The sequence below is a fragment of the Ascaphus truei genome, chromosome 1 (assembly GCF_040206685.1).
Source record: "Ascaphus truei isolate aAscTru1 chromosome 1, aAscTru1.hap1, whole genome shotgun sequence".
In the NCBI taxonomy this organism is placed as follows: Eukaryota; Metazoa; Chordata; class Amphibia; order Anura; family Ascaphidae; genus Ascaphus; species Ascaphus truei.
In genome coordinates, this window is record NC_134483.1 from 196,807,537 (window position 1) to 196,830,974 (window position 23,438).

Genomic DNA, 23,438 nt, shown 5'->3' on the forward strand with positions numbered 1-23,438 from the left:
CAAAGTATAGGATACCCCCTCTCTCTCATTAGCCGCTTCCACCTCTGAGATACACCTACACATGTAGCAAGACTTATTGTCTATGGTGCAGCTGCCACACGACCGTGGTGGTCGCAGCAATGGAGGATTAACACTGTAGGGGTCCCATTCAGAAGCGTGGACCCTCTCCCCCCCCCGCAGTGTGATCGTGGCAGACGCTGTCCCGGCGCGGCGGACGTTTGCTTCCTTCTCCGCGGTGCCAAGGACAGCGAGTCTTGCTACATCTGTATCTATAACAGCAAACTTTCTAAATGTAACCAAACCACGGGCCAAGGGCCGAAACGGGCAGACATTGCACTGCTGCATTCATGCCTATACGTGTGTTTTCCTGGCTTGCCTGGTTGAGTTCTTAATTGTTAAGTTCCCCGGTTCTCGGATAATAACTAGGAAAGGCCTATGCACTTTGTTTTCTTCATGTACTGATATTACCCACACGTTTTAGTGTAGATGGCACCACAGCATAAACCGTAAATGTTACCAGCCACCCCTCTACTAATATAAGGCGAGTAGGAAGCGGGGTTAAAATGGGACATAAAGTCCCCCACGTGTCTTATACAGTGACACCATGCCATGGTGAGAATAATCATTGTGACCAAAAGAGGCAAAATGAATGCAACATCTGATAAGGTTTTAATTTCCATACCATTTGCATAGCCCCATACGTACCCAGCCTGACGAAGAGCACTCCAGTGGCGCTAATTGTCTTTATCCCATTGGTCGCGACGCACTGATAATACCCAGTGTCTGTGGTGTCAAGGTCTTGTATCCTTAACCGAGAGCCATAGTCCGTTTTCCTTATTGTGATTCTCTTGGGTTCTTGCACCACTGGCGCGTCGTTCTTCAGCCACCGGACGTTGGGCAGTGGGTTTCCTGCTACCTTGCAGTGGAGGGTGGCTGCCTGGCCCTGAACGATGGTGATGTTGTTCACCGGTTCCAGAAATGTCAGGAAGTAACCTGGAAAAGACAAAGAGGTCAGAAAAGATCAAGCTGCAGTTGGAGTAGCATAAGATGGCTCCAGGGCACACTTTTGCGAAGTACTTATTGAAAACGGTTTCACGTTCCATTTAAATGCACACCCTTGAGATAGATCTGTGCGGTTCACACATATCAAGTCATTCTTTTTAAAACGTAAAAAAAAAAAAAAAAGCACAAGCTGCCCCCAAAGTTAATTCTGCATTTCCTTAGTGGTTGTTTTTTTTTTAGGTAAATAATCAGAAAAATGCATTATTATTCACGCAAAAAAAAAAAAAAGACAGCAGCAACAGATGTGTTGGATACATGATACACTTGAAGACTCTCTTATATCTGGTCTACGGAAAGGTTACCAATTACAAAGGCATTTTTGACACTTCAAGAAGCTCAGAAATCAATGGACGAAACGGTTGAGTGGAAAGGAGGAGACAAATAAAAGCTGGGAGACATAATGGGGAACAACAGGAGATCCAACGTGAAGAGGAAAAAACGGAGCGCAGCAACAAGCAGCAAGGAGGGCTACAATACTGGAACTACTGTAGGTTAAAAGTAATTTTAATGAAAAGGCAGCATGGCATACAGATGGTAAAACACTCCAACACGTTTCATGCCTGGTGTGGCGCTTCGTCAGAGTGTCACTCTCTGACGAAGACCACATCGGGGGTGAAACGCGTTAGAGTGTTTTACCATCTGTATGCCATGCTGCCTTTTCATTAAAATTACTTTTAACCCAGTTCCAGTATTGTAGCCCTCCTTGCTGCTTGTTGCTGCGCGCCGTTTTTTCCTCTTCACATTGGATCTCCTGCAGTTCATTCATTACGTGGATCTCCTGCAGTTCATTCATTACGTGAAGCACGCCTATCAGGAAGGATCATCACTCATTGTGAGTACTATTACTTATACAGCTGATTACTACAGTTTATTGCATAGTGCTGGACATTCAGTATTTTACATTGTGCTGGGCAACTTAGCTCTAGGGAGGGCGTCCCACTTGGAAGAGAACCAGGTAGGAGATGTATTGTACAGTCACCTCTGCATTATCAACCGGGGCACTTATCCTTAACCCTTCCACACTTTGAGTGTTTATTGCCAACATGTACCATGCACTTTTGATACCATGAATTCCCTTTCTTCAAGCAAGATCCACATTGTTCACATTGCAAAGCTCTGTTCTGGGGCCCCTACTCTTCTCAGTGTTCATCAATTATCTTCCCACAGCTTGTAAGGAAGCCTCAATACACATGTATGCAGATGAAACAATCCTGTATGCACACAGCCATAGCATGTCTGACCCTCAACACATACTTCAGTCTGACTTTTTGAGACTCGAAAACTGGATTTCCCAAAACAAACTGTTTTTAAACACTGACAAGACTGTAACAATGGTATTCGGGACCCAGACTAAATTTTTAAAGCTTCCAGTGACTGAGCTCCTGATTAGAACCAACGCTAAAACCACCCTAACCCCTGTCACTAGTTTTAAATACCTGGGCTTATGGTTTGACTCCCACTTAACATTCGGGATGCACATTGATATCCTGACAACCAAGACCTATGCCAAACTAGGGGCACTTTACAGGAACAAATCCTCCCTAAGTCTCCTGGTCAGAAAGCGTATCGCACAGCAGATGCTAATGCCAATTATTGACTATGGAGACATAGTATACGGCTCGGCACCTCAAACCCACCTTAGCAAACTTGACACCCTCTACAATTCAATTTGTCGTTTTGTTCTCCAATGCAACTACAACACACATCACTGCGATATGCTCAAAGAACTATATTGGTCATCACTAGAGTCTAGGCGCAAAGTTCACCTTTCCTGTCTTGCCTTTAAATTCTTCATGGGCAAGCTACCCAGCTACCTGAACAAGCTCCTCACCCCTACCACATGCAGCACTTATCACCTGAGATCAGACTCCAAAAGACTGTTCATGGTCCCAAGGCTCAACAAAGTATCCGGACGTTCCTCCTTCTCCTACCGTGCACCCCAAAACTGGAATAACCTACCAGAGACTCTCATATCCACCACCAGTTTAAGTTCTTTCAAATCTAAGGCTGTCTCACACTTTAATCTGGTCTGTAACTGTTTCATACGCTCATAATATATATTTTCTTTAACTGTGCACGCAATGTCTTGTATATAATGTATACCCTGTTCATTTATGTAACTGTATTTGTAACCATGTATTATCTGTCTTAACTCTGTGCCCAGGACATACTTGAAAACGAGAGGTAACTCTCAATGTATTACTTCCTGGTAAAATATTTTATAAATAAATAAACTTTTAGCAGGGTAGATACGGTGGAGTGTTTGGGGAGAAAGCCAGATTGGAATTGGCTAGGGAAATTTGTCTTGGTATAGTAATCGCTTAATTGGGATTTGATTTCTATGGAAGATTTTAACACACTTCCCCAGCAGTGCAAGTTATTTGAAACACATTATCCTGTTTGTGATTATTTGTTGCCAATGTTCCCAGCAGTTTGAGCTGCAAACTGTAACAATAGATAATGTTACCTTAGTAATATAAGAATACATTGTAGCTGTTGAGTTACACTGACTGAAAGATTCATTTGAAACTGAAAGGCAGCCATTTAGTGAACCCTGGGAAGCAGGATCTTTGCTGATCGATCACGGGAGAACAAATCGATTGGCAGCTTAGGTAATTAGTTTTAATAAAGGTAATCAAAGACTGCAATTCCAGCTTGGATTGCCTCTGGAAGCCCCTTAAAAAATTAAAAAAAAAATATATATATATATATATATATATATATATATATATATATATATACAGTGGTTGACAAATCACCAAAAAATCTACTCGCCACACAAAAAAATCTACTCGCCACCTAGTACCAAACGTGTGCTGCTTGGGCCAATATTTACTCGCCCGGGGGTTAAATCCACTCGCCCGGGGCGAGCAAATGTTTAGGTTTGTCGAACACTGTATATATATACAGGCATACCCCGCATTAGCGTACGCAATGGGACCGGAGCATGTATGTAAAGCGAAAATGTACTTAAAGTGAAGCACTACCTTTTCCCACTTATTGATGCATGTACTGTACTGCAATTGTTATATACGTGCATAACTGATGTAAATAACCCATTTGTAACAGGCTCTATAGTCTCCCCGCTTGCGCACAGCTTCGGTACAGGTAGGGAGCCAGTATTGCTGTTCAGGACGTGATGACAAGCGCATGCGTGAGCTGCCGTTTGCCTATTGGGCGATACGTACTTACTCGCGAGTGTACTTAAAGTGAGTGTACTTAAAGCGGGGTATGCCTATATATATATATATATATATATATATATATATGTATATAGACACACACACACACACATACACACACACTGTATATATACACACACACTGTATATAAACAAAAAGATACAGCTGGCACTCCAATACAGAAAATATGGTTTGGTGCATGTGCATAAATAGAACAAAACTGTTTCCCCCAAAGAGTAAACAAGAAACAGCACTCAATAGAAAACCTGTAGGGTTTCTATACATTATCTATTGAGTGCTGTTTCTTATTGGCTCTTTCGGGGAAACAGTGTGTGTACATATATTTATATACTAGTTGAGAGACCCGGCGTTGCCCGGGAGTAAAATGTCCCGCTCCCTCCTCTCTCCCCTTGTCTGTTTCTCCGCTCCCCATCGCTTTCTCGGTTCCCCCCCCCCCCATGTGCAGCTCCGGTCCCCCCCCCCCCCCCCACAGTGTCCCACACACACACACACAGTGTCCCACACACACACACACACACACACACACACACACACACACACACACACACACACACACACACACACACACACACACACACACAGTGTCACACATACACAGTGTCAGTGATAAACACACAGTGTCACACACACACACAGTGTCACACACACAGTGTCACAGACACACACACACAGTGTCACACACATAGTGTCACAGACACACACAGTGTCAATGAGACACACACACAGTGTCACACACACAGTGTCACAGACACACACACAGTGTCACAGACACATACACACAGTGTCACACACACAGTATCACACACACTGTGTCACAGACACACACACAGTGTCACACACACACACACACACACACACAGTGTCACACACACAGTCAGTGAGACACACAGTGTCACACACACACACACACACACACAGTGTCACACACAGTCACAGACACACGCACAGTGTCACACACATAGTGTCACAGACACACACACACACACAGTGTCAAACACACAGTGTCACAGACACACACACACAGTGTCAGTGAGACACACACAGTGTCACACACACAGTGTCACAGACACACACACACAGTGTCAAACACACAGTGTCACAGACACACACACACACACACACACACACACACACACACACACACACACACACACACACACACACACACACACACACACAGTGTCAGTGAGACACAGTGTCACAGACACACACAGTGACACACACACAGTGTCAGTGAGACACACAGCGTCACAGACACACACAGTGACACACACACAGTGTTAGTGAGACACACAGTGTCACAGACACATACACACAGTGTCACACACACAGAGTATCACACACACACACACACAGACAGACACACACACACACACACACACACACACACACACAGTCTCACACACACAGTGTCAGTGAGACACACAGTGACACACACACACACACAGTGTCACACACACACACAGTGGACAGGAGGAGATGGGGGGGAGGAAGAGTGGAACCGCCGCAGATCTGAACAGGCGGTTCCCCCCCATGGCCATCTCCCGCACCTCGTAGGCAACCAAGGGAGCGCCGTGGTCAAGGGGCCCAGAGTGAAGGGCATGTCCTGCGTGGCCGCCACTGCCTTGCTCTCCCCTGCCCGTGGCATTGCCCGCTGCGCGTGGCAGGAGGTGATGGCAAGCAGCGGAGGGTGAGGGAGGGTCGTGTTGAGGGTCGTGGAAGGCGCGCAGTCAGCCGGGCCGCGCTTCCCCCCCCCTGTGGCCAAGCAAGGTTAAGGGCGCCGCGAGGGAAGGTGAGCTGCGGGTGATGGAGGGAGGGTGGGTGATGGAGGGGGGGGGGCGGCGGGGAGGTGAGCTATGGGTGATGGCGGGGGGATCCAGCGGCCCAGGCCGCAGGGTGAGGAGGAGAAGGGGAGAGTGGTCGGGTGGTTGTGCGTGTGTCCCTCCAGCTAAGGAAGCAAGCCAGCAAGCCAATGATAGGCGTGCAGGGGCGGAGCCGGGCCACGGACCAATCTGATTGGCCAGAGGCTGAATGACAGACCGACGGACCAATCAGATTGCCCATAAGAACAGCAAACATACAACATTTTCAATTTCAATTATATAGATATAGATAGATAGATAGATAACTAGATGATACCGTTCTGTGGCTATATATATATATATACTGTATACACTGTATATTAATAAGCTAGTTGATTTCTATGATATTATACAGTCACAATCTTGTGCTTCCACCCCACCAAATTTGGAACAAAGTTCTGTATTTAGTACATGTACAGTATGTGTGTGTGTGTGTGTGTGTGTATGCATGCTGCTAAAGGAGAGCCAAGAAAGGGCAATGATTCGGTTATTACAGATTTGGCACAGAACAAAAGCATGATCCCATTGCAAATATACTCAAGAGACATCAAAGTCTTGGGAAAGTTGCAGTGAGGGTTTTGCCACTTACCTCTCCCTTTCTAATCCCATATGTCAAGCTCAAGCTGTATAAATAAGGCCAGGACAGAATGACTATGTTAGTAAGACTACTCGCCTATTCATAATGGCTTACTTTTAAATACCTTTCTCTCTTTAATCCACCTACAGTAGCTCTACATATTTACCCTAGAAAAATACATTATGTCCTCATAATTGAAATACATAGCACCCAGTAACCTAAACAAATAAACTGCTGTTCATGAGAACTGTCCAGAGTCAGGAAATCAGATATAATGACATTTTCATTTGGAATATTAGTATTCTGCGTATAGATGATAATGTTTGTGCGTGCATACATACAGCAAACAGCTATGCCACATTCCACTAATAGATTTCGCAATGCGCGTTTGGTATTGCATTTTAATGTGTCTAGGCCAGGCCATAGGTAAATAGTTCTTTTTGATTTCCTCCTTATTTGCAAAGTAATTATGATGCCATTATTTGTCAAATACATAAACATAAGACGCCGACATGCTTGAATTCAGCAGAACCGGAGGAGAAGCAAAACATATTCTATTCCCAAGACCCAAATAAGTAAAACAGGAACAAACAATAGTAACTGAAAGTTTGGAACCACTTTTCTACTGCTCATGTTTCACACAAACTCATGCTATCTGTTACACATGCACATTTTTAACCAAATGTGTTGTTTAGTTACAGGCCATTGTGGAGAGGAATATGCATTATCTATTGACAGGAATAAATTGATCACCTTTGATCCTGCTGTACGTAATAACAAAAGCAGGATTACTAAATATAATCAGGTCGGAGGCACTAACCATCTTGCTTCCGAGCTTCCTTATTTTGTTACACAATATAGTAACCAAGCAACAGCAATTGCAACCATAATTAGTAAACATTGGGGTATTTTATCCCTAAATCCCCTTATTAGAACATTGTATCGTCAAATCTTAAATTTGATTTCAAAAGGACACAGACACAAGGTAACATTGTATCACCGAGAATGGTTCGATCTCACATTAAAGACACAGTTAGCCGTCTTTTTCCTATTATGGTGGAATCATTTAAATGTGGCCACCGCACGCTGTGTCCATATTTACAAAGAACCCAAACATTTGAAGCTCAAGGCGAACTAAGACTGTCAAGATAAAATCGTTCATAACCTGTAGAACGGATCACGTTATTTATCTCTTGATATGTCTGCAGTAAGCAGTATGTAGCATTAACTACTAGACCTTATGTGTATTATGGAGCATTTGAGACTTTTTTTTTCTAATTGTGACTTTGGCTCTCTCACTCAATTTAGATATGTAGCACTGGGATATGTTGGATCACCGCCCCCTGGAGATAATAGAGCCAACTTGTTATATTGTAGAGAGGCATTTTGGAATTTCACACCGAATACCCTTATACCTAAGGGATTAAATACAGTGGGATCTCAAACACTTCATTTGAATGAGCTATATCCTCTCCGTATTGCAAGTTGGCTCTAATATATTAACTATTTAGTTCATTACAGGTTATTCACTTTTTGCATTTAAGAACATTACTGTTTATCTTTACATGCTTTCATCTATAAAATTAGAAGTTGATGTCAATTTATTCTATTACCATTCTCATTACATATTTTTACATTATTATTTTTCATTTTTAGATGTAACATTTTCATATATATATTTGGATGTTTCAGCATCAGATATAACTATTATATACATTATTATATACAGCTAATCATTAACAAGAGTTTCTGTGAAACTAGAGATATTTAAATATGGTTCTGGTGTATTGGATTAAGATACATTCAACTATGATGTCTGTCAAGACTACTGGTGCAGGTATGACCTCAGTGGCCAGAACAGCAGGGGACAGGCGAGGAGGCATCAGGTTTATAGGCAAGGATCCAGGCCAGGCGGCAATAAGCATGGTCGGGGTCACAAGCAGGGGTCCAGGGCAGGCGGCAATAAGCATGGTCAGGGTCACAAGCAGGGGTCCAGGGCAGGCAGCAATAAGCATGGTCAGGTTCACAAGCAGGGGTCCAGGGCAGGCGGCAAGAAACGTGGTCGGGGTCACAGGCAGAGGTTGGAAGCAGGGAATCCACAGGGACAGAGGCTATGGCAGGGACAGGGCAAGGAACAGACAGGGAACAAGCCTAATTGCAGGCAAGGACCTTTATTCACAAGGACAAGTACAGGAAAATGGAACAGACTGTGGCAGAGAAGTCCAGGGAACACAAAGCAAAAGCAAGGAAGCATAGGAAACTATAAGGATAGAGGACAGGACCAACAAGAGGAGACAGACATAAAGAAGAACCCCAGAGCAGACAGAAACAGTAGCACACCCGGTGGACAGACAAGGGAACTGTGGCTGGGAGCAAGATGTCTAGGAAGACTCTGGCAATGTAATATGTGTGGTATATAAAATGTCCTTACATTCATTCTCAGTAGCCCTTGAGAAAGAGCTATTTAGGTGCGAAACGCACGGAGAGATATTTGCTTGAACCGCTGCTATTTTGTATATGTGTTAAATAAAGCATTTTATATTGTGCTGTTTCCGGTTTCTTGCTGCTGCTGCTCCGTATCCTCCTATTTTTGCTTTGTTTTCTGCCACTGAAGGGTGCACTTTGGAACGCACAAAAGCTACGCACAATTATACTCACAGCTACTTCAAACCTCCCCCACAAGCAGACAGCTACAAACACCCACAACCCTAGGTTCTTCACCAGAGATAAGATTACTACATTCCTGATAGGACCCGGGTAGGTGCTAGGGGTAAAACTACAACATATCTTTATCCCAATACTGTGACATATATCTGACTATATATGCAATATAAGCTATCTCCGGAGAAGCTCACCCATCCCCACTTTCTAAGTAGCAGGTTTTTCCATGTTCATGTGAAGGACAGGTCCAGTGTGGCCATTCTCCCTCCAGCAGAGGATACTGAGAGTTTTCACAGGACCTGCATACTGGTCATGCCGTGACATGGCTGCAGGCTTATAATGCTTTGGCCAAAGGGTTGAACTAAATGACCCTTATGCATGAATACTAACATTGAAGTATTTAACTATGTATTTTGTCACATTGGATGTAGCATTGAGTATTTTTGTCTTTTTGTCTGACTATGCATGCAGTAAAAGCTATCTCCGAAGCACATGACAGTATTTTAATTTTGTTATTGTTGAGAGGAGATGTATAGAGTGGGAGGTGACGCTCACTGCATGTGTGCTAACCTTGCTGTGTCAGTGCACATCATTACATTTCACCATAAACAATCACTAGTGTCCATACCGTATTTATTACCATAACACAGGGTCTCAGTTATTCTGGTGGTTCAAAATTTTCATTTTCACTGGCCCCCAATAAAATATTTCTCACGAACATTAATTCTACATCAAAGCAAAAAGCTCTCAGTGTGGACTGGCAACAGAAGAATTGTGATAGCCATACAGAATGAGCACAGTTCCATTAAGATGTGGAGAGGACATATGGCCCTGGACAGTGGGACACAAAATATAGCCTGAACTTGATGGGGAGATGCCAGGTTACACCGCATTTATCATCTGTTACCTTTAATTGACGAGAAACAAAACACGTTGGTGACAGTTTCATTTTATTGTGGGATGTGCACTTCAGTTTTTAATACAACAACCTAAAGGGTGAAGAGACATTTTACAGCACTTTATATGTGTGATCATTTTATTGAGATTTTATATATTTGCTCAATTAAAGATTTTTTTTTTTAAATGTATTATATGGTATATGCCACACTCAATAACTGAGAAGTGCATTGGTGGTTTGCAGTGCAGAGAATTGATTGGTGTATATCATATAATATATTTTATTATATATTATATATATATATATATATATTCTCTATGTATTTTATGATTTTTATAACAATTGAAATCTTTTCAAATCAATTTATCACTGTGGTAACCTTTGCCTATAAATAAGCTTCCTGTGACTATTATGGGACACACCCCTGATGAAGTCATGATGAAACGCGTAGGGTTAATCTATACCCCTGCCTGAGAGGTGAGATCACAGAGCACGGAGCACTTTATTTTGAGCCAAGTCCTGCTGTTAAAACCAGAAGATCACTGTGCGGCATCTACCAGCTGCTATACCGGGAGAACCATTGATATCCAGAATTGGGTGTAATCAGTGCCAATTGCAGATACAAGTTTTCATCCACTAACCCCAGGGACGCTGCTTGTCAGCGTGGGGATACCCCGGACGGAGAGTTGGGGTGAGTTACTGCTTATCAGTATGTCATCTGGCTAGTGGTCACAGAGCAACACGCTGGCCAGCGTGGGAACACCATAGAACTGTTATACCACCTTTGAACCACTGAATGTTATTCAGATCATTACTACCCATTCAAAAACTGCAGCATTTTAACACTGCCACTCCTTTTGAACCAAACGCTGGAAAGCGAGGGGAGTATTACTTTGGATCATTAAGACAGCAGTGGACCAAGGAGACTCTAATATCAACTACATATCAAGGAACTTTTCATTGTTTCCCTCCCATTGAGGGGTAAATATCTTTGGACTTACAGTATTATCCATTGGGCACATTCTTCCTATTGTAGTCTAATACAGGGTGATCTCTCCGCTCTCTTGTATTGGAGGACTGACACATTGTGGGTTTTATATTTGATTATGGAATAGCGTAATTTGGAGTGAGGTTTCAGTAATGTTATGTCATTTGCTTATGAATGTGCACATTCTAGCCCTGTGAATTTTGAATATTGTACTTTGTCAGTACATTTGAGTATCTGGAGCAAGCACCTCTCTCTCGATATTATACATACACACACACACATACACATATACTGTGTATATATACACACACACACACACACACACACACACACACACACACACACACACACTGTATGTAAGGGCATGGGTATAGTTCTTTTATAAAAACAGGTATATTGTAATTTTCCCTTAGATTACAATGTAAGCAATAGCATCATCATGCGTACAAAAGAATTGCAATACTCAGAACCTCCAAAGACCTGTATAGTTTGAATCTTGAATATAATACGAGTTACATGGTGCATTTAAAAAAAAACAGTAGTAATCCCCCTTGGAGGAATATCTTTAAAAAAAAAAATGAGGCTATAAAACAGCAGTTCAGACAAGTAACAAAACATGTATTATTCTGGCTTCAAACTGTGCCCTTTGTATGTCTGTCCAACGGCTGCCTGAGCCAACCACAGCCGTGTTTTAAACTGGAACAGATTTATTGGTCTGCAATACGAATTGCATAAATAAGGTAAGGAGGAATAAAAGGCCTATGTAGATGAAGAACATATTTTGGGCCAACTGTGTTGAAATATTAATGTGAAGCCGTCAGAAAGTATCTTTCAATAGTTGTGACTGCACAAAATCATTTAGGGGAGGAAGGGTTGCAGTGCTCTGTAATATTCGGCTGTTATTTTTGGGAGCTCAGCAGTTAAATGTCTGTCTATGATCATACAGGGCAGCAAAGGGTGAGCTCAGTTTAGTTAGGGTGAGCTCAGGTTCTAGTTATTTTAAGAAAAATTTACTTTTGTTTGCAAAAAGTTGGGGCCCAATTGAATTTTTACACTGTGTAGCCTAGAGCCCCCATGTGTAACAATTAAGCTCTACAGAGAGACGGAAGAGTGCTAACTGCTAGTGTGCTAGCCTTACTGTGTCAGTGCCAGGGCCGCTTTATACATTAGGCCGACTAGGCACAGTGCCTGGGGCCTACGAACCTTTTAGGGCCTACAATATTTCACTTGAAAAAATACCTAAACAAAAAAAAAATCACAAAATAAGAGAAAACAGCAAATTTTAATTTAAAATGTCTTCCAAGTATCGATACCTTTAAATATCGAAACAAAAGTATCGATGCCAAATATCGCTCGTATCGAAAGAAACAAGCAAACGATGAAATTAGCATAAGAATGAGTAAAAATATCGGACACACAGGCCTCTAGAAATAAAAGTGCCTGGGGCCTAACCAAGGTCTTAAAACGGTCCTGGTCAGTGCACATCCCTACAATTCATCATTAACAATCACTAGGGTCCCCACTGTATTTCTGGGAGCTCAGCCACCATATGTAACAATTGTAGAGTGATCCTTAAAACGTTAGGTGCCAGGGAGGTATGAGACACGTGTGGTCAGGCTCAACTGAATAGAAAGGGTAAACAAGTGTCCTAAGAAAATTGTATAAACTATCTACCTGACATTGCTTCAATGTATTTAAAGCAGCGGCCTGCACAGCTCATTTTGTTTTAATTCCACCTTAATCAGGGGGTTTCTCAAAGCTGATCGCCTCTACACTGATCTGAGGCCTCCCAGGTTCAGATTAACTTGAGATAAAACTAGTGCTCCCTGGGTAAGAATACCTGCCCAGCGGACAAAATATGGCCACAGGCTTGCTCCGGTGGCCAATAAGAAGATGAAGTTGCTACTTTCTGACACTGCTGCCATATTTGTCATTTTTTTGTCACACACTGACAGAAAATAACATACAAAAATGGCAGAAAGCAGGGGGGGTCCGGAGGTTGGAAGACCATAGATCACCTCCGGGGGACAAAAAAAAAAAGACAAAAAGTAAGCACTGCAGTATTACAAGAATGGGGGAGAAAAAGCAGAGCACTACTTCTATGCAGAGAAACAATTATTAGCGGGCGTTCCCATAGATAAAGAACATACAAAAATATACAAATGTATTGGATCATGAAGACATACAAGGGCAAGTAGCCCACACACATTTTTCTACCACACTAGTGGAGATGGATCTCGACACAACAAAGTGAGAATGAAACAGATAACCCAGTACAATACGCCTGTAACTGCTCAGATAAGGCACACCCAGTACCCCAGGACAAGTGGGACATCTTACCAGGACGCTGCACCTACACGTGAGTCCTTGGTCATCTCCCTCAGATGCTATTTAAGGTATTACCCGTCACCCATTGATGCATTCAGGTCTGGACACCAGGATGTGTTAAATCCTTACCACTGTGCGATGTGGGTTTTGTTTCTCCAGCAAATACGTCAGTTACCGGGGATTTCCATACCACCATTCATTTGTACATCTTTACATGGTTACCTGAGGGGTACTGTATTGCGGACTATTGTTCTTTGATGCTATATATAGCGATATATGCAACTGTTTTTTTGAGCACCACACAGTTTTTTGACTGTAGTATTACAGTTTGGCACAAAAATCAAACACATCATAACATTCAACATGTTCTTTCTAGATAGAGTTGTCTATTGGCGTTAGGAACGAAGCCGTGGTTTTCACTAGTGGTTCTCAAACTTCTCCTCCGGGTCCTGCGGCAGAGCAGGTATCTGACCCAATATTCTATCCATATGTAAATATGGCAGCTTCACCTGTGCACGAGTTATACCTGGTGTGGCCGGAATTACACGATTCCCTCCTTAGCACCTACAGGAAATTAATGTTCCCAACTCTGTCTGACTTAAAACATGTCAGTAATTGTAATTGTTGATTCTACTTATTACATTGAGGTGGTACTGGCCAATGAACGAGGAGATAGGAGGCTAACAATTTCAGAGAGCAGGTTCATGTGGAAAATTAACTTGATTTTATGAGGAAGAAGGGACTGCCTCTAATAACATAAAAGACACGATGCAATCATTTTCTGTACCATAAGAGTACATATCAGGGGTGCCCCACTCCAGTCCTCAAGGGCCACCAACAGGCCAGGTTTTCAGGATATCCCTGCTTCAGCACAGCTGGCTCAATTAGTGACTCAGTCAGAATGAGACAGATAACCAAAAGGGTGTAAGGTACATACAAACATACAATGTATGTACAGAGAGTTATGAATTGATTTGAAGAAATGTATGTATATATTTACCTACTTTTGCTACTTTTGCCACCGGTCATTCATTGTATATTCTCTTAATGTAACATGTGCTCATCGGGAATGTTGCACCATTCCTCCTCCCCCACCTTTGATTTCTGTACTCCCCCCCCCCCCCCCCCACAATTGTTGCAAAACTCAATAAAAATGTTAATTTAAGTAAAAAAATAAATAATAAGAACACAAAACTGGTCTCCTTTATTAGAGGCAGAAGTAAATTGTCAGACAGAACCAGAAAAAATGATGGCGGAAAAGAGAGGGATGGTGCCCATTAACCTATATACTTTCAATTACACAAACCTACACACCACATGGGGGTAGAACCACAGAGCTCCAATAAATCTTTTATCGAGACGTTACCGATAGTCATACCGGATATTGAGGTGATTAGTGTTATGGTGCCCTCGCGTTAACCAGAGCAGTATTGCTACATTATAACAAACATCTGGCGTACGCCAATGCAAATCATATGCTAATGAGCCGTTAACCCAACATCGCAGATCCACAAACCTCCATTCATGTTAGCGCATGGAAATAATGTTCTGATAATTAGGTCACATCAAGACCGGCCGCTTCTCACATTCACACCATGATTTTTGTAGCGTTATTTCTAGGGAATAGCTGACAAGCAAAAAGTCCAAGTCTTACGTGCAACCTAAATGATTGTACTGAGTATAGGACTTAACCCTTTCATTACAGGTGTCATACAAAGATATATATTACGGGTCATATAAATGTCTGAACCTCATCATGAGATGGATCTGATAATGTGTCATGAATTTCATGTAATAAACTACACTGTGGTACTTAGTGATTAAAGTGAATATAGGATAAGCTTGTCTGAACTAATATGGTATATAACCTTGGCAGTATTAATCGTGGCTGTATAACAATGTGTTAAAATATTATAACAATAATTACCAAGAGACAGACGTAGTGAACAAAACTTTTACTTCACTGTGTGCCAACAATAAAGGGAGAAAAATGTGCCGGTCCAATAAAAAGAACAATATTTACATAAAATCCTCTCCTCTCTTCTGTGGCTGACCTGTCAGTAACGCACGTGCGCTAATTGAAATGGACATTCTAGTTTTGCCAATGCACAGGTGCAGTGTATTGGTTAACGCGTCTCTGCACAACGAAAATCTATTAATACAGCTAACGTAACGATGCTAGTTTGCGGAACGGACGTTGTTTTTGCATAGCATTACCTTTGTGGATACCCGTTAACCCGAGGACAAATAACGGACGTTACCTATTTAGGTAACGTCACGTTAGTAGCCCAGATATAACGGAGCTCTGTGGATCTACCACATGGTGAGATACCTGTGAACACACCTACAGTAAGATACCGCCCTCTCTCTTCCCTCCTCTGCCTCCCCGTCCCTTTCTCTAGCAAAAGCCCTATTACAGTGGGAGTAATGACAAAACGTAAATAATGTTGCATTATTGTAACGAGTGTTAACATTATGCTAACGACTTCAATTACAGCTGTTATTTTTAGTGAATAAGGAGTTAACACATCGAAAATCACAGCCATTCCTGTTTTAGGGGAAATCACAGTATTTGCTCTGATTTAAAGGAGTTTAGTGAATCTAAGCCTTAGGCTGCGGCCCCAGTGGTCACAGCTGCACGCGTGCAGGAGCACCTGGAGGCACATGCACCCGTTTCAGCCGCGACCTGTCTTGACAATACGCTATGAAGAGTTAAGTCAAAGGAAAGTACATATCCAACACAAATAAAAAAAAGATGTCTTTGTTTACTCAGCCAGGAGACTAAAAGCTTTTAGGCTGATCATAAAATCAACTAACCACATCCAGTAAATGAAATTGCTTTCCTTACAAGGCTACGGCAGTATAACATGTTCAGATACTGCTACATGCTTAGTGCTACATTCAGCTGAGACCATTTACAGTAAAATAATGGTCATCTTCTAGTAAACCTGTTTGTGATAGAGGATGAGGCAAAGTCAGAAGTATAGGGTAAGCGATGCAGATGGAAAATTACAGTACATCACTTTTACTTTTTGTTTCCACTCTATGACGGTTATAAATGATTAAATAATACGTTACCACTATGCAAAAGTACAAGGTAATGAGACAAAGACAGGATCATGTGAACAACACTTTCATTTCTAAGATCTAGGTGAATCCCGCACTTCAAATCAAATGTGATTTGGCCCAGTAAGTATTATAGCATTTCATAACTTGAATACTACAGCCACGTTTCAGCTGAACCATTCAGTTATAAAGGAGCATGGACTTTATTCTGCAAAGTGTGAATATCGTTGATCCGGTGCTGTCGCACGGAAAGCCCTATTTAAGTCAATAGAGCTTTCCATGCAATAGTGTCCGATCAGACTATGGGGCATATTCTATGGTAGAAATAAGAAGAAAGCAGCGCACTGCCCGGGAGTCAGGTGGTATAAAAGTAAAAAAATCTGTTTATTAACACAAAACATCACCCAAAGGAGGTATAACGCCTCCTACGCGTTTCAGATACAAATGCCCTTTATCACTCAGTGATTTTTGTTCACTCTTTGATAAAGCACCCTGCGTGTGAAACGCGTTAGAGTGACTGTATCAGTGCTTTCTTTTTTGTCCATGTTTTTTATTTAATAAATCCTTCTGATTATTCATCTATTCATCAATGCTGTGCACCGGTTTGTCCCCTGCTGGGGAGTTCTTCACACCCAAAAACAAATACATTGCCGCCGCCGCGTGCGCTTATAGTAAGCGCGACGGCGACAATGCGACGTTGCGTCGCCAACTTTGGAAGCTGGCAATATTTGATTTTTGAAGGGCTGTCGCCTCATGTGACAGCCCCTGAACAAATCAAATGCCAGTACGCCCGCGACGCCGCTGCAAAGCGAAATATAACTTTCGCTAGCGGCGACGGGTGACGTCACCCGTCCCGTCGCGGGCACTCTACGCGTGGCCTTAGGCAGAGGAAACAGGCTCTATTAGAAACATGGAGTGTCTGTGCCCCCAGCAGGCTTATCAGAGGTACTCTTACATGCTCAGGATACATAAATGCAGGTGAAATGGGGAAGCTGAGGCTGGAGAGATGGGTAAAGGGAGAAGCATCCATAAAATCACAGGGGGCAAGGAGGTCTCAGAAGTCTAGAAGAGCTCAAAACTAGGCGAACATCATAACTTCAGGTGATCTATTCAGAGGAGGTCGAGCTTCGTTAGAGGGCTAAATATGCCAGGGGTCATTTTTTAGAGGGCCTGATAGTATAAGCGGTTAAAGAGAGATTAGATAGTGGAAGGTGGGTTGTTTGGGAAATCGTCATGTGTTAGCACGATACCGATGCGCTGGGGAAGGATAAGAAGCGTGGATACCCAGCAGAACGCATGTTCCGGATACAGAGGGACAGGGGAGCAGCCCTTGTGCCCAATAAAGTCCCTAGGGTACCTGAGTGTTCTGGTGACTCAGGTGACAGGTGAAGGACCAATCAAGGTCCAGTTGAGGTTATACGCCCAAGGGCAGCCGATCCGAGGCCGATTATGGCCACAGGTGGCTCGTGGGTCACTATTTTTTTTTTGTTATTGTTGCTATGTTTTATTGTGTTTCCCCCCTTCCCTCCTCCCACTCCCATGTCCAGTCCTCCCTCTCGCCTCAAGTCCAAAGCTCTCCAGACGACAAGATACATTTTGTATGATTTGACAGTTCGCTTAAGGTCTTGACAAGAATCTAAAAGAAAATAATTATTCCTATTGGTAATCTTGTGCTAAACTGCCAAGAGGACGATCGGCTTTCTCACCTTCAATGCCAGGAGTCTGCAATGCTCAATGCTGCAGTGTATCAATGGTCTGTCACACGGGGATAAAACAGCAGCGGCTTTGTCAGGATTTGTGGATCTGTCCCTGGCAATCTCATATGGCTCTTACCTAAGCTTAAACCTGCATACGTGGGACCTTTGCAAATCACTGAGGGAGTAGTATGTTCACTTTCCAGACATTTCAGATGTGTAAAGAAACATGCAGCATACTTAAATCAGCAATCTCCCCTACTATTTCTTTCTTCCCCCCACCCCATTTTTTGTGTTTTACAGGATTCCTGAAATACTCCCATTTCCCCCCACATGTATCCCCGTTCCCCCCATTTCCCAGGATACCTACCCGTGAAGTTACAAGGTTTCAATCTCCCTCCAGGAGAAATAAAATGGTTGCCAAATCTCAGGCCAATTGGAAGCTGCAACATCATCAGTTGCGACCTTCTATTAGATGACCATTTAAAGCTGCAGTTCAAGCAATATACTACATGTGTGGTTTTTTTTTTAAATAAATTAGTTCTGAACTATGAGAAAATACTTGTAGCATTTAAAAACATTTTTAATGTATTCTAATGTAACGAGAATTTTTTCTTCCTATAGCAACCATTTACAAAGTCACGTCCCCGGGCTGCACACCCGTTTTTGAGCCCTGCCCTCTATCTAGCAGTGCACCAATTTTATCTAGTGACTGCCTGGTCACATGATCTTTCACTCACTTTCACTTTGCACTGACAGCCATTTAGTGATCCCCCGAGCCGACTTTTCGCAGAGTGATCACAGAAGAACGGATCGATTAGCAACTTGTCTAATCACCTGTCTCTGTAGATTGTATTGATGCAGATATTAAATAGAAACAAAAAATATATACATTTTTAAAAATGGCAGCTTGAACTGCAGCTTTAAATCCCCTTTCAAAATCAGGTAGTAATGCTGGTAACTTCCCTGGTAACTATCTCAGGAACCAGGTGGTAACCGGAACTAACAATTGCGTAGTTCATCTCCACAGCACCCTCTGGTTCCAATGTAAGGCCCCGGACATGTTCCCTGCGTGCTTGCGGAAGTGTGCTGACGCGCGCTCCCGCTCAGCACTGAGCCCCTACAGCCACAATTAGAGCGGCTTTAGTAGGGGCTCACCTGCGCTTCCGCGCGCTTGCAGAAGCGCAGGTCCTAGGGGAATTTAAAATTCCCCCGCTTGCCGGCGCGACAGGCCGGTCACGTGAGCGGTTCGCCCAATGAGGGCGAACCAGCTCCATGACGTCACTGGCCCGCCCCCGGCAAGTGACGCGCCCGCCCCCGGCCGGTCTGTCCCCCTTCTGCCCGATCCCTGCCCCCCTTCTGCCCGATCCCTGTCCCCCTTCTGCCCCGATCCATGTCTCCTGTGTGTGTGTGTGTCTGTGTATGTGTGTGTTTGTGCATTGTGTGTGTGTGTGTGTGTGTGTGCGTGTGTGTGTATGCATGTGTATGTGTATGCATGTGTGTATGTGTGTGTGCATGTGTATGTGTATGCATGTGTGTGTATGCATGTGTGTGTATGCATGTGTGTGTGTGTATGTGTATGCATGTGTGTGTGTGTGTGTGTGTGTGCGCATGTATGCATGTATGTGTGTGTGTGTGTGTGTGTGTGTGTGTGTGTGTGTGTGTGTGTGTGTGTGTATATGCATGTGTGTGTGTGCATGTGTGTGTATATGCATGTGTGTGTGTGTGTATGTGTATGCATGTGTGTGTATGCATGTGTGTGTATGCATGCGTGTGTGTCTTTGTGTGTGTGTGTGTGTGCCTTTGTGTGCGTGTGTGTGTGTATGTGTATGCGTGTGTGCGTGCGCGCGTGCGTGAATATATTTATCAAAGTTGCACAATGTTAATAAATAATTTATTCTCACAACATGTCTTTTTTTTTAATTTTTAAAATATTATATAATACACACACACACACACACACACACACACACACACACACACACACACACACACACACACACACACGTTCCCCAGTGACACACACACACTGACAGCTACCAAGTGACACACACACACAGTGATACCCACCTCCCAAGCGCTTGCTGTCTCCTCTGTAAGGACAGCAAAAAGCTCCTGGTAGAGCGAGCGGCAGCAAGCGAGAGCGAACAAGCGCCAAACATGGCCAAGGCCTAAAAAAGGTTATTAGCTAGGGATGATTACAGCTCTAAGTCAATCACACATAACTTGCTGTGCATTGCTCCTTTAAAGAAAACTAATGTTTTGTTTCCATATTAAAATAGGGCACCACAACCTTTTGGTTAACTTGTCATACAAACTTCATAAAACCGAGTGCTAAGAATACAACTTTCTCTTCTACGTTCTAATGATCTACATATGGAAATCTTTCTCAGTACCTCCTATTGGCGTTCCGATTTGCGGAGAAACACTGTAAATAATATTTATTTGGGTGTGCAGTTTTGACACCTTTGTTACAAGCTCATGTGATTAGGCACTGCTAAAGAAAGTCATTTGACAGCAGTATTCTAAATGTGCTACATATTTTAAGATATGTTTAGGAGTTCGCAAATTTCAGCTAAATTCTTAACTCAGAAAAGCACAAGTATCATAAGATTTGCAATGCATGCTTAGTTCATTACAGGCTCATTTGTGATTGAATATTAATAACATTTACTAATTTAAGAGGTCACAAAACAATTGCAATGAGCAAGTTTCTAATTTTAAAAAAAAAGTCTCAGAAAGTGATCTTTATTTTTTGCTATTCCCTAGTACTGAAGTCACAAATCTGGTGAACTACTTATATGGAAAAATATTGATGTAAAAAAATGTTGTGTGTGATCTATAAAGTCGCCAAAATTGTAAATTGCTAAAAAGGTCATTAGAAAGCAGACTTCTTTACTTTGACTTTGGAATCACTGCAGTATTCTTTCTTAAGTTGTGTATTATCCTCTAACATTCCCACCACAAAGGCAATATGGATTGTAATTAGATACAATCATAAAGTTTCATTTTGGTCTAATTTTGCAAAATGATTAGACATCTTATCATAAAACAAACACTAAGAATGGTGAAGAATGTGTTTTATGGCATCACAGTATTGTCACTCCCATAAAAGTACAGCTCAACCCCGTTATAGCACGAGCCACTAAAACGCAGATCCACTTATAATGCAGTCTGAGCATGGCTCCCGATTTAAAAACATCTCCATTTTTATTTATTTTTTAACGCTAAATGCTTTATTGCTAACGGACACACACATACACCATGTGGGAATTGAACATGAATACATTTTATATAATACACATGCAGGAATTGAACCCAGGACCTTTCATATGCTAGTACCAATTCTCTACCTGCAAGCCACAGGGTTTGTGTGATGTCACAGACACTAAAAATAAACTTAACATATAGTACACAGTGCAGTCCACTGTGCTATTATTATAAGTAAGTTAAGTATATTTATAAGTGAAATAAGCTGTAGAGAGGAGAGAGCTGCAGATGCCGGTAAGTCCTCGCATGGCAACATTTTATAACGCGATCCTGGTTATAACGTGGTCTCATTCTGTGGACCGAGTTATAACGGAGTTCAGCTGTATTTTGTATTTATTTTTTCCCACTCTTTATGCCATTTGTTAAGGAGTTTAAAGGTAATAAGCTTCCTTGGGTTGCAACAGAAACCAGTTCCTCTTTTGAAAAAGGCGGCCATAGTTTGAGCCCGGGCAAGCAGGATCTTTGCGGATGGATTGGCAGCTTAAGTAATTACATTTCCTTAAAGGTAAGCACATGTTGCATCTATTAAAACAAACAAACAAACAAAACAAAAAATGCAAACTAAACAGCTGCATTGCTTTATAGCACATGTTGATCACACTGTGTACTGCCTGCTGGAGTGACGCAGATTCGCATTAACAAGGATCACTGGGCCGAAAAGCCTAACCAGAAGGGATGAAAAGAAATGCATATCTAAGTTAATTTTAAAACATATAATCATAGATTGAAATGAAACCACAGGACAGATTCAAAAATAGCATAATCTTGTGACGCAATCGGTCCAACAATATAATGCAATGTGGGCCTTGTGAACTGTATTAACTAGAATTGACTGCTACTGAATGTATTTGATCTAATACACTAGAGCAGTGTTTTTTAACCACGGTTCCTAGGAACTCTTGGGTTCCCCGGGCATCTCTAAAGGGTTCCCTGCAATGTTCAGGTCATTTGCAAATTGTACCAAAATGCACAAGCATCTGATCTCAGACGTGCTATTAGAGAGGGTTGGGGTTCCTTACAATGCATCTGATCTCAGATAAGCTATTAGAGAGGGTTGGGGTTCCTTACAATGCATCTGATCTCAGACGTGCTATTAGAGAGGGTTGGGGTTCCTTACAATGCATCTGATCTCAGACGCGCTATTAGAGAGGGTTTGGGGTTCCTAACAATGCATCTGATCTCAGACGCGCTATTAGAGAGGGTTTGGGTTCCGTACAATGCATCTGATCTCAGACGCGCTATTAGTTAGGATTGTGCTTCCTCAGAATTTCACAATATAATTATAGGGTTACTTAACCAAAAAAGGTTGGAAACCACTGTGCTGGAGAGTCATACACACAGCTAAACAGATTGAGAAATACAGTACAATAGCTGATGAAGGCTCAGCATGTTGCCGACCTTTCAAATGCACATCCACAGCTGGTGACCTTCACTTATCTAATTAAAGTTAGAGGTGAAATGTAATCAAATACCCCCCCTGCAGAGACACAGGGACAAGCAGGGCAAACTTCACACAAAGTACATAATAAAAAAAAAAAAAAAAAACTTTTTTTATCAACCATACTACTTGTGCTAAAATCCGCCATTTTACAGAAAAGGACTTGAGTAGAATTTAAACAATCTCCTGTTGCCGCTCCCGCTATCTCCAATTAAATTCAATCTTCTCTCTTCCGTTGCCTCTCGTTATATTTCATACAATCAGCAAACTCTGCTTATATGTTTACATTAGGAGTTCTTAAAATACCTTTTTAGCCCATTTTATGGAAGTATTTATACATTTGAAAAACTAACGTCATAAAAAAAGCACGAATAACATGAGACTGCTTGTG

At 42.3% G+C, this 23,438-nt stretch overlaps 1 protein-coding gene across 1 annotated transcript in view; it reads right to left on the minus strand.

Annotated features, from left to right (window-relative positions):
* The window catches only part of ROR2 (receptor tyrosine kinase like orphan receptor 2), a 77,912-nt gene that overhangs the window by 38,126 nt on the left and 16,348 nt on the right, over positions 1-23,438 (minus strand). Inside the window, exon 2 of the mRNA XM_075600054.1 lies at positions 706-993. Within this exon, the coding sequence (XP_075456169.1) occupies positions 706-993 (288 nt within the window). The remainder of the gene's footprint in view (positions 1-705; positions 994-23,438) is intronic.